At 41.0% G+C, this 14,904-nt stretch overlaps 1 protein-coding gene across 2 annotated transcripts in view; it reads right to left on the minus strand.

Annotated features, from left to right (window-relative positions):
• The window catches only part of LOC139535837 (E3 ubiquitin-protein ligase RAD18-like), an 89,247-nt gene that overhangs the window by 56,711 nt on the left and 17,632 nt on the right, over window positions 1–14,904 (minus strand). For both annotated transcript variants that reach the window (XR_011667203.1, XM_071335670.1), the window contains exons 6-9: window positions 14,130–14,229; window positions 11,581–11,768; window positions 10,468–10,538; window positions 10,218–10,278 (exon numbers count right to left, since the gene is read on the minus strand). Coding sequence is in view for 1 of the 2 variants with exons in the window: in XM_071335670.1 (XP_071191771.1) it covers window positions 10,218–10,278; window positions 10,468–10,538; window positions 11,581–11,768; window positions 14,130–14,229 (420 nt within the window). In the remaining variant the exon portion in view is untranslated. The remainder of the gene's footprint in view (window positions 1–10,217; window positions 10,279–10,467; window positions 10,539–11,580; window positions 11,769–14,129; window positions 14,230–14,904) is intronic.

The raw sequence follows: 14,904 nt of genomic DNA on the forward strand, positions 1-14,904 counted from the left end.
TCCTTGTTTTTGTTAGTCATACTGCACAATTCCTTGTTTTTGTCATTTTGAAGTTTCCGTATTCCGTTTATGCACACCCATTTCTGTTTTTAAGCTCTGCCAGCCCAACAACTTCCAGCACCTGACGCAATCTTCTGTACTGAGAGCTGTCAAAACACAGTACATTTACATTTACATTTAAGTCATTTAGCAGACGCTCTTATCCAGAGCGACTTACAAATTGGTGCATTCACCTTATGACGAAATGTCTTTCTACACCCATTACCTTCAAGACCTCCCCCTTATTATGGTAAACGCTGTTCATCGTATCGTGAGAGGATCAGCTGTTGCTTAAAAAAAAGGGATTTAAGCTGTACATATTGAGTTACATCAACAACTACTAGGGTGAGTATTCACAACTAGCTAGCTGCAAGCTCCATCTCTGCTTGACTAACATTTGCAATGTATCTCGCTAGCTATACTTTACATCATATTCTTGTTAAAGACTTCCCATTTGTTATTGGGTCAGTTCCCCTTGATTTTGATATTCAGTAATTTTTTCTAAAATGATAAGTTGTTTAATTTGTATTTCTCAGTTTCCAGCAAGGCTCTTGTGACAAGAGATTAGCGTGAGGGCAACTTGTTACAGATCAATGAGGAAATCCGAGAAGCAACACAGTTTGAGAGTAGGATGAATGAATATAGCAAGCACAAGCTTTACTGCTCTGGTTGTTAGAAACAAGTTCCTGGGGATTCATAAAAGTGTCTAAAAATAATGGCATGGTGAGGATACTTGGAAATTGATTAGCTAGATAGTGTTGCCAGCATAGCACACTTCAACAGTCATATTGTAAATGATTTACTAAAAGTGTGAATTTAGGATATGCTCCCCTGAAACTATAGTGAACAAAAATAGAAAAGCAAAATGTAAAGTGTTGGTCCCATGTTTTGTGAGCTGAAATAAAAGATCCCAGAAATGTTCCATACGCACAAATAGCTTATTTCTCTCAAATGTTGTGGACAAATATGTTTTCATCCCTGTTAGTGAACATTTCTCCTTTGCCATTATAATCCATCCACCTGACAGGTGTCGCATATCAAGAAGCTGATTAAACAGCATGATTACACAGGTGCACCTTGTGCTGGGGACAATAGGACACTCTAAAATGCATAGTTTTGTCACAAACACAATGCCACAGATGTCTCAACTGAGAGAGAGTGCAATTGGCATGCTGACTGCAGAAATGTCCACCAGAGCTGTTGCCAGAGAATTGAATGTTCATTTTAAAGGAAGAACCAGAGGTCCCTCTGCTGCAGAGGATAAGGATAAGTTCATTACAGTTACCAGGCTACAGTGATTGCAGCCCAAATAAATGCTTCAGAGTTTAGGTAACTGACACATCTCAACATCAACTGTTCAAAGGAGACTTTGGTCTGATGAGTCCACATGTGGTTTTTGGTTCCAACCGCCATGTCTTTGTGAGACGCAGAGTCGGTGAAAGGATGAACTCCGCATGGGTGGTTCCCACCGTGAAGCATGGAGGAATTGCTGGTGACAATGTGATTTATTTAGAATTCAAGGCACACTTAACCAGCATGGCTTCCACAGCATTCTGCAGCGATACGCCATCCCATCTGGTTTGCGCTTAGTGGGACTATCATCTGTTTTTCAACAGGACAATGACCTAACACACTTCCAGGCTGTGAAAGGGCTATTTCACCTAGAAGGAGAGTGATGGAGTGCTGCATCAGATGACCTGGCCTCCACAATCACTCTACCTCAACCCTATTGAGATGTTTTGGGATGAGTTGGACCGCAGAGTGAAGGAAAAACAGCCAACACAAGCTCAGCATATGGGAACTCCTTCAAGACTGTTGGAAAAGCATTCCAGGTAAAGCTGGATGAGAGAATGCCAAGAATGAGCAAAGCTATCATCAAGGCAAAGGGTGGATACTTTGAAGAATCTAAAATGTGTTTTTTCATAGTTTTTATGTAGAAAATAGTAAAAAATAAAGAAAAACCCATGAATAAGTAGGTGTGTCCAAACTTTTGACTGGTACTGTATATCCAATCCTTCTGAATTGACACAAGTGTCTAGGCAGTAGGAACCAGGGGTTGTTTCCTGATAGGGCCTATGACTGAAATTCCTTTGTTCTCTTTATCACAGAAGTATCTTCTATTAGACAGAGTTACTGTATCTAGTTAGCATGCTTCCTAGCCGGACTGCTACATCCAAAATAAGTGTTTGCAACAATAACAGACAATTTATCTTAGAACAACATTTATGAAATTTACAGGCAAATCATTACGGAATCCTAGTCTTTATCTTTGGTGCTAATGTTAGCAATGCTAGCTAGCTAAGTAGCTAAACCTGCTGCATCCGAAATAAAGTGTTTTCAATGATTACAGACAAATATTATTCAAATCAGAAATCCATTTGCATTGCTAGTTATAGCCTTATGTTAGCTAGCTAACATTGAACCTAGTTTGTTAGCTTTAGCTACCTGCAGAATCATACTGACAATGTTTGTATTGGTTGTAGTAGGAGTTGGGATTATGACAGGAGATTATTGTATTATCTATTGTATTTCATGAACATGTGTGCATGTGTGCATGTCTAGACAATAGTGACCCATCCACTTAGCTAAATGTGGCTGGGAGGTGGTTATAGCATTTCCTTCACATGATTCATCAATTTAGACAAGTGTGTCAGGTAAACGTCATCGAATAATGACGTTTACACACTTTGTTTTTGATATTGCTACTATGCAAGTAACCACTTCACTGTACCATTTACACCTTCTGTATCCTGTGCATGTAACAAATAAACGTAGATTTATTTGGTATAGTGTGTGTTTACCACATGGCCTCACATGTGAATCCTTAAAGAGATGGGTGGGTTTAAGGCTTAAGAGGCTGTGAACGATGCTATATGGGTATAGACAAAGAAGAGCTCTCCAGTTGGTGTACCAAAACATTCAAGGGCCATTTTCTCAAAAGTGGGGTTAAAAGTATATCAACTTTCAAAGGAGAATTACTTTCCCATTGTTCCTCAACTGCAGTGTATGATAGAAAATAGTATAAAACTGAGTCTCTACTTTAATTTTTTTAATTTTATTTTAAAAAACACAATTTCAAGTTTTGATACGTAAGACCGAATCGAGGCGGTTGGTTTCAGGGATGTGATTGAATTATTATTATTTGAATCAGCTGTGTAGTGCTAGGGGAGGAAAACTAAACATGGGGCCCCAGGACAGTTTGGAAAACCCTGGTGTAAGGCACGGCAAGGCACGGCATGGAAAACCTGTGGTGTTCCCTTAAACATGGACAGTCTCCTGCAACCAGCTCAATTTTTTGCTTTACGTTGAATTTGAAGCAATTCTTGACTCCGGCCATATGTCCTTCAGTTGTGATGTGAACATTTGTGTCATGAAGTGCACACTCATACTGGTGGCTACAACATTGACTGATGCTGTAACACTCCCTAATCTTTATGCGCTATTGTCCACAAGGGGGAAATAGAACAGGTTTTTGAATTAAGATTATTTTTATTAGGCCTCAATCAACAGGGGAAAAAAGTAATTTACTAAATTACTCCCATCGTTTTTAGTCACTAGGGGTTGACAGTCTGATAAGGAAAAGCAAAATAAATGCTTTCTAAATCTACCATAAACAGAAAGGAACTGTGAAGCTTGAACACACTTTCATACACAGAACATCAAAAGTCAGTTCACCTGCTCGTCGCTAGTCTAAGTACCAGTCTCTTTAGCCAACATTCACTCCTTGTCATTGCTAAATAACATACTCAGATTAGCTCATCGCAGCAGTGCTTGCATAATATCACCAATTTCATATTTTGTGTCTGTTTAGCAGCTAACTTCCAATCGTTAAAAAAAAAATATTACTACTTGCTGTTCAACAGGTTTATGAATCCAAACTGAATATAATAAATTTGATTATGAACAAAACATTTGTCTGCTGGGCTTGATAACGTTAGGTACACAGAGCCAGCTAAGCAAACGTTACCTCAGTTCAGGCGATAGATGAACTGTCATTCCAAATAAGACTGGGGCTAAGCGCTGGAGCAGGTTTTCATCAAGGATCTCTCTGTACTTTTCTCCGTTTATCTTTCCCTCGATCCTGACTAGTCTCCCAGTCCCTGCCGCTGAAAAACATCCCCACAGCATGACGCTGACACCACTATGCTTCAGCGTAAGGATTGTATTGGCCAGATGATGAGCGGTACCTGGTTTCCTCCAGACGTGACACTTGGCATTCAGGCCAAAGAGTTCCATCTTGGTTTCATCAGCCCAGAGAATGTTGTTTCTCATGGTCAGAGTTCTTTAGGTGACTTTTGGCAAACTCCAAGCGGGCTGTCATGTGCCTTTTACTGAGGAGTGGCTTCCGTCTGGCCACTCTACCAAAAAGGCCTGATTGGTGGAGTGCTGCAGAGATGGATGTCCTTCTGGAAGGTTCTCCCATCTCCACAGAGGAACTCGAGAGCTCTGTTAGTGACCATCGGGTTCTTGGTCACCTCCTTGACCAAGGCCCTTCTCCCCCGATTGCTCAGTTTGGCCGGGCGGCCAGCTATAGGAAGAGTCTTGGTGGTTCCAAACGTCTTCTTTTTAAGAATGATGGAGACAACCGTGTTCTGGGGTACCTTCAACGCTGCAGAAATGTTTTGGTACACTTCCCCAGAACTGTGCCTCGACACAATCCTGTCTCGTAGCTCTAGGGACAATTTATTTGACCTCATGGCTTTTGTTGACATGCACTGTCAACTGTGTGACCTTATATAGACAGGTGTGTGCCTTTCCAAATCAATTCAATTTACCACAGGTGGACTCCAATCAAGTTGTAGAAACATCAAGGATGATCAATGGAAACAGGATGCACCTGAGCTGAAATTCAGCATACCACTGCTGGTTTGCTTCTGAAGCTAAGCATGGTTGGTCCTGGTCAGTCCCTGGATGCTGCTGGAAGTGGTGTTGGAGGGCCAGTAGGAGGCACTCTTTCCTCTGGTCTAAAAAATATCCCATGGCCCCAGGGCAGTGCCCTGTGTAGGGTGCCGTCTTTCGGCATTGAAAAAATAAAAGAAATCAGCCAAGACCTCAGAAAAAAATTGTAGACCTCCACAAGTCTGGTTCATCCTTGGGAGCAATTTCCAAATGCCTGAAGGTACCACGTTCATCTGTACAAACAACAGTACGCAAGTATAAACACCATGGAACCACGCAGCCATCATACCGCTCAGGAAGGAGATGCGTTTCTCCTAGAGATTAATGTACTTTGGTGCGAAAAGTGCAAATCAATCCCAGAACAGGTACAAAAGTATCTATATCCACAGTAAAACGAGTCCTATATCGACATAATCTGAAATGCCGCTCAGCAAGGAACTAAACTTCCGCCTTCAACTGTATATATATATATATATATATATATATAATAATAATAATAATAATAATAAAAGCTGAAGTTCACTGAGAAAAAAAAAACTGGTCTCCATTGACAGAGTTCTGTTTGGCATTGTTTAGGGTCCTGCTCGCAACCTTGCTGTTCAATGATACAATAGCACACTGATGGAGGCACATTCATTGAGTGTGCCAATCTTGTTCACACGTTTGGAAGAGAGAGCGAAACTGCTACCACATACAGCATGAGGCCAGCACTCTGTGTTTGTGCATGTGTGTTGCCATATCCCTGGTGTCTGCCCATTCACTGATCTAACAGTCACAGGAGTGAGTCATCACGGGGCCGGGCGAGCCGGCTCTGGTCTGATTAATCAAACTGTTTTCATTTAAGCCAGCTATTTATAATACACCCCTCCATGAGTCAGATCAATATTTCAATCTCCATATTTATCAAAGTTAGCACCACCAAGCTATTTCTAGTTCCACCCACCTTTTATCTTCCTCTGGCTATCACAGCCACTTAACCTTGCAAAGTGCCATACGGTCCACTTACAAACTCTCGCTCTCTCTTTGTCTGTCTGCCCAAGAGGCAAGGCAAACACAATCTGTCTCAGATTCTTCTGTATAAATTAATTCCCGCTGGGTAAAGGCTATTACAGGTCAGAATTATTCACCAAAGAGACACTGAAACACCCCAGTAAACCTAAGCGTTTCCCTCCTCTCATCGTGTAATGTCTGCTGCTGTGAGAGTCCCTGATGCTTAATCACTTCATTACAGTTAGAGGCCTTCTCAGAATTTACAGCTACACAGCCACCAGGGGAGCTTATGGTCTTCCTGGCAATTCTCTCCGTTGAAGTGGGTCCTTAGCCATACGAGGGCATTAAGCAGGCTCGATGGTGCACCCCTGTTGCACTCCCACTGTATTGATCTGATCTGTGTATGTGACAGAGCCACTCCTCTTATCTCTGGTTCTGGCCTGATTCACTTCACAGCTCTGAGGAAGATGACTTCTCCTAAACTGGTACAAGGACTAAAGTGAGTGCACCACTCAAGTGGACTGGAATGACTAAGCACTCTGAAATAAGAAACGCACCAGCAGTGTTTTAGTATCTTTTTTTAATTTAACCTTTATTTAACTAGGCAAGTCAGTAAAGAACAAATTCTTATTTACAATGACGGCCTACCGGGGAATAGTGGGTTAACTACCTTGTTCAGAGGCAGAATGACAGATTTTTACCTTGTCAGCTCGGGGATTTGATCCAGCGACCTTTCGGTTACTGGCCCAATGCTCTAGCCACTAGGCTACCTGCCGCCCCGATACAGTATCTAAGGGCCAGCCCACATGAAGAAAATACTACAGTCTAAAAAAAACTGTAGCATTACTATATGTACAGTGCATTCGGAAACTATTCAGAACCCTTCACTTTTTCCACATTTTGTAACATTACAGCCAAATTGATAGAATAATTTTTTTTCTAAATCAATCTACACACAATACCCAATAATAACAAAGAAAAAGGTTGACATTTTTACAAAAAACCAACAAAAAACGTATTTACATAAGTATTCAGACTCGAAATTGAGCTCAGGTGCATCCTGTTTCCATTACTCAACCTTGAGATGTTTCTACAACTTGCAGTCCACCTGTGGTAAATTCTATTGATTGTATTTGGAAAGGCATACACCTGTCTATTTAAGGTTCCACAGTTGACAGTGCATGTCAGAGCAAAAACGAAGTTAATTTGCCATAGAGCTCCTAGACAGGATTGTGTCGAGGAACCCTTGTACCGAAAACATTCTGCAGCATTGAAGGTCCCCAAAACACAGTGGCCTCCATTATTCTTAAATGGAATAAGTTTGGAATCAGCAAGACTCTACCTATAGTTGGCCGCCCGGCCAAACGGAGCAATCGGGGGAGACCAAGAACCCGATGGTCACTGACAGAGCTCCTCTGTGGAGATTGTCATTGATTATTACATAATTAAATCGACTGTTAATGGCATGTTTATTGCTGTTCATTATATTTCTGTGCCTCCTTTTAGGTAAACCATACTCCATACAAAGCCAACCAAGTCTTGATTCAAGACAAATCACATCAACAACTGTCAATTATTCCCTGCCATGTATCATCTCCATTACCTGAATCTATAAAGACTCAGCTGCTCTTTAACTTAAGTCCCACAGATGGGCATCACCATAACCTTAACCTCCTACCTATCAATCCTCAATCAGTTACAATCTTGAAACTGCAAGAACCACATTTTGGTCACTGTTTCCCTAGCCACCCTTATTAGGGGAGGACATGCAGGAAATGTAAAAAAACACCCTTTGGTCATGTCCAGGTGAGAGTGTTGTACCTGGAAGAGCCTTTGTACCTGGAAGGTCCTTTGTGAGTATAGGCTGTAGGGCATTGTTGCTGTTGGTTTAGTTCTGTGAGCAATCATTTTGTGACCAAGCTGTCTTTAAGAACTGTTTGGGGTGGTCAATTGTTCTGAATGGTATGTGTTAAGTTTGACCATCAGTGAGTTTAATCATGTGTAACAAAATTCAAGATGTTCATTATGTAAAGGTTTTTTTGGAGGCATTGCCAGTTTCAGGTCCAGGCAGTTTATTGGCTGCGCCCACCAATAAGGTGACTGTCTTTAAGTAAAGCCATTTGTAAAAAAAAATATATATATATCTGTTCATGTAAATGCACCTGTTATTTTCTACCATCAGAAGTACAGTATTGTTTGTCATCGTTTTTAGTTCATTTCAGAAAGCTATCTAGTGGAAGTAACTGATCTAAGTCATTTTGGTGACCACATGTTAATGTGTTATTTGTCTGTCAAACAAGCAAACCTAAGCTATAATAAACTTTGTTTGATCGATCGAAAGATAAATAGGAAGTTTGGACACACCTACTCATTCCAGGGTTTTTCTTTATTTTACTATTTTCTACATTGTGGAATAATAGTGAAGATATCAAAAACTGAAATAACACATATAGTAACCAAAACAAGTGTTAAATCAAAATATATTTATATTTGAGATTCTTCAAAGTAGCCACCCTTTGCCTTGATGACAGCGTTGCACCCCTGCCCCAGTGGCCGGTGGACCAAACAGTTAATTTTATGCACTGCAAGGGATACTACAGTGGGGAGTATGGTATACTACAGTATATTACAAAATTATATAGTAAGCACTACATGATCGAGGGGGGAACATCAGAGTAAAAATTCTGGCATGAGCTCCCCAAGGACAATGATGCAGAAAAATTAATCCATGCTTTTGTTACTTCTAGGTTAGACTACTGCAATGCTCTACTTTCCGGCTACCCGGATAAAGCACTAAATAAACTTCAGTTAGTGCTAAATACAGCTGCTAGAATCCTGACTAGAACCAAAAAACTTATCATATTACTCCAGTGCTAGCCTCCCTACACTGGCTTCCTGTTAAGGCAAGGGCTGATTTCAAGGTTTTACTGTTAACCTACAAAGCGTTACATGGGCTTGCTCCTACCTATCTTTCCGAATTGGTCCTGGTGCAAAGTATGCAGTTGACCGTTGACGTCATCACTCACTGATTTCTATCCGTAACAAATCCTTTTGTTGAAAACTCCACTGGTGGGAAAATGCGCTTATTTTCTTCCATTCCATAGTAAGTACTTTAATATTCTATAGTAAACTGTAGTATCTTTTGATGTGGGAGGTTTACTATGCATGAATTCATGAATACTTTGCACCAGTGGGAACAGAGTGAGAATACACTCAGAGCGCAGTGATGCTGCTAAACTATTTCTACACCAACCCTTCACTGAGATGACGTCAGCTCTGACTCATCAGGAGAAATCATTCAGATTCACTGAGACGAAACAGGGATCAACGGTCAACTTAATCAATATCGCACACATCCATTGTAGACAATAATACACATCAGTGCTAAAGTCAATTGAGAAAAGGCCTTCAAAAAACAATTCTGAACTCACACAGCACGTTTCCATCCAGTTTGTATGCAAATAAAGTCATACTGTATAAAAATAAATCATAACATCTGTGATGGAAACAGGAAGTTTTGGTACAAAATGTATAGGTGCCGACAGATACATTTGTTTGTTCGACATGCGGGGGATTTTTTTGTGTCGGTAAAATGTATTCTGCGAGAAATAGCAGTGGAAACGCTTTTATGCGCAAATATTAATATAATAACCATCATATCGAATTAAACTTGGATTTACGCAATGATATGGTGTGTGATCCTTCCACTACGACTAGGGAAACCATGCAATTTCTTAGGCTACAGATGAAATAACTTATGAACTTCACAGGGTGTTGAAAGAGTACATTGATCTTGATGATCCATTCCAATAAATATCGAGGGTCTGATACTGGTGACATGATGATCAATGCTTGACTGCCGTTTGACAAATAAAATATTCTCGCTCTTATCCATAATAATCTCATCATGTAGACTAGCCTACCCGCACAGCCTACCTGCACTGTATGCTGTTGGCTAGATCAGGCACATTTGCTACTTAAACGAAACAGTTTGTGACAAAACTATTGGTAGAGTTGAAAATGCGGTGGAAACACATTGAACTTTATCTTTTTTATTCGGTACATGAAATCTTAAGCAAAAAATAACATTTTGTGTGCACTACGTCATCACTCACTGATTTCTATCCGTAACAAATCCGTTTGGTGAAAACACCACTGGTGGGAAAATGCGCATATTTTCTTTATAAAGATTTTAGAATATTAGCATTAAAATCGGTCACAAATTGGATAACAACCTAGCTACTGACAACAGATCAATGGAGGAAGCGTACCAGTCAGACATGACTTACTGTAAGTTGAATGCATCTCATCGATTTGCCCCAGACTTTGGTTCTTAGAGAAGACCATAGCCTGCAACACAATTGGACAACAAAAATACCATGTAAAGTGATCATTTGAACTGCAAGAACACACTAGACCAGGTTGTTTACGAGGGACAACACCTTTTATTGGACATACTGCCATGTTGGGAACAACAGAAACTATCCGGTGGTCCTGTGGAGCTAGTCAATGATGCTTTGATCCTGTTTTGGTACGTACACATTTGGTTTTCCCCTGCAGTTGGTTCCTGGCCTTCTCGTTGGCCTCCACTTCTTTGGCGATGTCTTTGGCTATTGAAAGAGGATGAACAGAGACCTTTATGACCCTCTGGATCAGGTGCCCATGGCTTGTTTATGTGAACTGTTGTTTTTACCACATTAAGGTATATGACCAGGAGACCACTACTGAGGAAATGAAGCATCCCCAGAGATGCACATTAACTATCAAGTGGTTACATTTTTCTGGGTGATTTGTACACACACGTCTCCTGGCCATTTCATGTCGATTAGTCTGAGCAGGTGCTGTTGGATTAGAGAACCTGTCCACTGAGGTCAAATATATAAATGTGTGTGTTGTTAACAGCCTTTATCCTCTGACATACCCAACTACTGACTGGATAGTACAGGCCAAGAGCTAGGTCTAGGAGGACATGACATTATACACCTAGCATGATCATGTATCAAGGTCACTCACTGACATTCTTAGAGCATGTACAAGTACTGTAATAAACACTCTCAAGATATCACAGAAGCATGGCAAAAGTCAAGGCAAGAAAAAATACTTGCCAGAGCTGAAATGATTTAAGTCTTGATAAGAGTAGACTCTCAAATCATGTGCTAGGCTCAAAGCAGGCCTTGGTGTTTCATTCAAACACTGCTTCCCATCAGAGATGTCTATTCTGTTGTGCTGAACCTCTGACCGTTCCATGCAGAGGCAGGTTCTGTGTCATCATGGGGAAATACTAACTCAGAGAGGACTTGGCAGGGCTGTGACATGGTCTGCAGGGCTCTCCCCAAACACAGCCGTCAGTGGGCCTGGCTCTGTACACACCACACTGGGCTGCTGTAAATTACCTCCGCTACACGCGCACGCACACAAATTGGAACTAGCTGTTGTGATTTCACATTTTTCTTGTAAATGTTCATCAATTGTGAATGATAGCTTGTAGTCAATAATGGCCTAAACAGTTATACAACGATGGCTTTGAATGGAGGAAACTACATTTATGGTGGTCAGAAGACTGCTTTGAGATTTAAAAGTAGATGTGTACCATCAGCCAAGGTTGACTCCCTGTCATCGTCATTTTTCACACAGTGAAAATGGCGCTCTTACCTGATTTCGGTTCGAGGGCGTCGCACTGGGCATTGTAGAAGTGTACAAAGTCCTGGTGCCTCCTGACCAGCTGGTCTCTGGTGCCCTGGGCAGAGAGGTGGCACTCCTTCAGCCTCTTCTTCAGCTCTTGCATGGACAGCAGAGTGTATACCAGCTTCCTCATCGGCTTCCTCTTGGCACCTAGGCAGCTGTGCCATATGAAGCCATAGAGAAGATCAGTTAATAACTTGTTATAACATGGTCATTAGACTATTATTCATTTCATAATGAACTACAGTGAGGAAGTGTTATTGCAGCACTCAGACCTCTGGCTGGCCCAATAAGAGTCCATCATAGGGAGGGCACCACAGAAGAAGACAACATGAATTGAATGTCCATAGTTAACCTTCCAATCCATATAAACTAGTGACCCACAGTTGTCATTTTACCCTGATGAAGACAGCTTGTCTGTCGAAACAACGGTTATTAAATTATAGCGTCTGAGCTCCTAAAGTGTGAGGCTCTCCTTTTCTTTATGGTTAACCTAAGGCCTGATATGCAGGGCGGAGCGAGGCTCTGTAATGAAATTATATTAGAGGCCGGGAGTCACTCCGCTACCACTTGTAAGAACAGACACATATATTTGGAGCCAGACATCGTGGCAGCAGTGTATGGTATAAAGCTCTTCGCTATCGCTTACCCAGTGGTGTAAAGTACTTAAGTAAAAATACTTCAAAGTACTACTTAATAAGTAGTTTTTTGGGGTATCTGTACATTATTTATATTTTTGACAACTTTTAGTTCATTACATTCCTAAAGAAAATAATGTACGTTTTACTCCATACATTTTCCCTGACACCCAAAAGTACAGGTTACATTTCAAATGCTTAGCAGGACAGGAAAACGGTCCAACTCACACTTATCAAGAGAACATCCCTGGTAATCCTTACTGCCTCTGATCTGGCAGACACAAATGCTGATTTTGTAAATTATGTCTGAGTGTTGGAGTGTGACTGACCCTGGCTACCCGTAAATAAAACTTTAAAAAATACCGTCTGGTTTGCGTAATATAAGGAATGTGAAATATTTTTGCAATTACATTTACTTTTGATACTTAAGTATATTTCAAACCAAATACTTTACCTAAGTAAGATTCTACTGGGTGACAATTGGGTTTTTCTACTACTGCACTGGCCACCCACGTAAGGCTAATAAATACACTGCTCAAAAAAATAAAGGGAACACTTAAACAACACAATGTAACTCCAAGTCAATCACACTTCTGTGAAATCAAACTGTCCACTTAGGAAGCAACACTGATTGACAATAAATTTCACATGCTGTTGTGCAAATGGAATAGACAAAAGGTGGAAATTATAGGCAATTAGCAAGACACCCCCAAAAAAGGAGTGATTCTGCAGGTGGTGACCACAGACCACTTCTCAGTTCCTATGCTTCCTGGCTGATGTTTTGGTCACTTTTGAATGCTGGCGGTGCTCTCACTCTAGTGGTAGCATGAGACGGAGTCTACAACCCACACAAGTGGCTCAGGTAGTGCAGTTCATCCAGGATGGCACATCAATGCGAGCTGTGGCAAAAAGGTTTGCTGTGTCTGTCAGCGTAGTGTCCAGAGCATGGAGGCGCTACCAGGAGACAGGCCAGTACATCAGGAGACGTGGAGGAGGCCGTAGGAGGGCAACAACCCAGCAGCAGGACCGCTACCTCCGCCTTTGTGCAAGGAGGTGCACTGCCAGCGCCCTGCAAAATGACCTCCAGCAGGCCACAAATGTGCACTTTATTTTTTTGAGCAGTGTATATTGGGTTTTTCTGGGCTTTCCAAGTAATTCTGTTTCAGTTCTGTTGTTGTTCCCCTCTCCTACTAGCCATTATGTGAAGTATACTTTCAAATCTCTGCTTTTCAGATAGAAACTCCATGAGGAGGATTCAGGACAGGACAAGGTTCTGACCACATGGCATCTCTTCATCACCAAGACGCAATGCCTGTATTTATATGAGTACAGTAGCATTGAAAACTCCTCACCAGCTCCTATTCAGAGGTGTGTGGCAGGTCAAATGTGTTGAAGACTATAGGAACGTGTGTAATCCATCACTCTGACATCAAGGTCACGAATCAAGGGCTCCATGCTGTCATGTACACTTCGCCAGTTTATGATGGAGAATCAAATGGCTCAGGCCTATATTTATCCTACTGTGGAACCTTCCATTAGATATCTACAGAAATAAACATTTCCAGGTTGACTTCAAATTTGAAGGTAGAGTAGACAGTACTTTCAGCAGAGGAAGGGATATTACATCTCCCAAAACAGAAATCTAAACAAAATATACAACACAGAGACATGTCAAAATAATCAAAACATAAGTCACATACCTGACCTAGTGCTAGCTTTACATCAAGTTTAATAGAATATTCTAGGGGAATTCTAAGGGACACTTTTTTGAAGTTTCAGCTTAGTTTGGACGTCATCAGTGTCAAGGAAGCCTAAAACAAGTAGAAACGTCAAAAAAAGGGAACTCTCTTGAACCCCTGTGAGATGTGTGTTCAATGGTACCTCCTAAGGCTCTCCTTCTTTTCCCCTTGGGTCAGACAGCTGTCCAGGTGCTTGTTGATGAACTGTTCAAGGATGCCCACAGAACACACAGGACACTCCACTGCAAAACACACACAGCAGGATTTATAGACAAACACACATATAGAAAAGGAGAGACACATTGTGAAATGGCCACAGTTCCATGCAGCATTGAAATCATCCATCATTTTTAAAGGAATTATCCAGTATGCTTTTTAGCCAGTAGTTCTGAAGGTAGTGCTCAACACCCAAAAGTGGTCCCTGGTTACTACATCACATATGTGCAGATACAGTACCAGCCAAAAGTTTGGACACACCTACTCATTCCTGGGTTTCTCTTTATTTTTACAATTTTCTACATTGTGAAATAACACATATGGAATCAACCAAAGAAAGTGTTAAACCAAAACATATTTTATATTTGAGATTCTTTAAAGTAGCCACCCTTTGCCTTGATGACAGCTTTACACACTCTTGGCATTCTCTCAACCAGCTTCATGAGGTAGTCACCTGGAATGCATTTCAATTAACAGGTGTCCCTTGTTAAAAGTTAATTTGTGGAATTTCTTTCCTTCTTAATGCGTTTGAGCAGATCAGTTGTGCTGTGACAAGGTAGGGGGGTATACAGAAGATGGGCCTATTTGGTAAAAGACCAAGTCCATATTATGACAAGAACAGCTCAAATAAGCAAAGAGAAATGACAGTCCATCATTACTTTAAAACATGAAGGTCAGTCAATACAGAACATTTCAAAAAC

This window comes from Salvelinus alpinus, chromosome 12 (genome assembly GCF_045679555.1).
Source record: "Salvelinus alpinus chromosome 12, SLU_Salpinus.1, whole genome shotgun sequence".
NCBI lineage: Eukaryota > Metazoa > Chordata > Actinopteri > Salmoniformes > Salmonidae > Salvelinus > Salvelinus alpinus.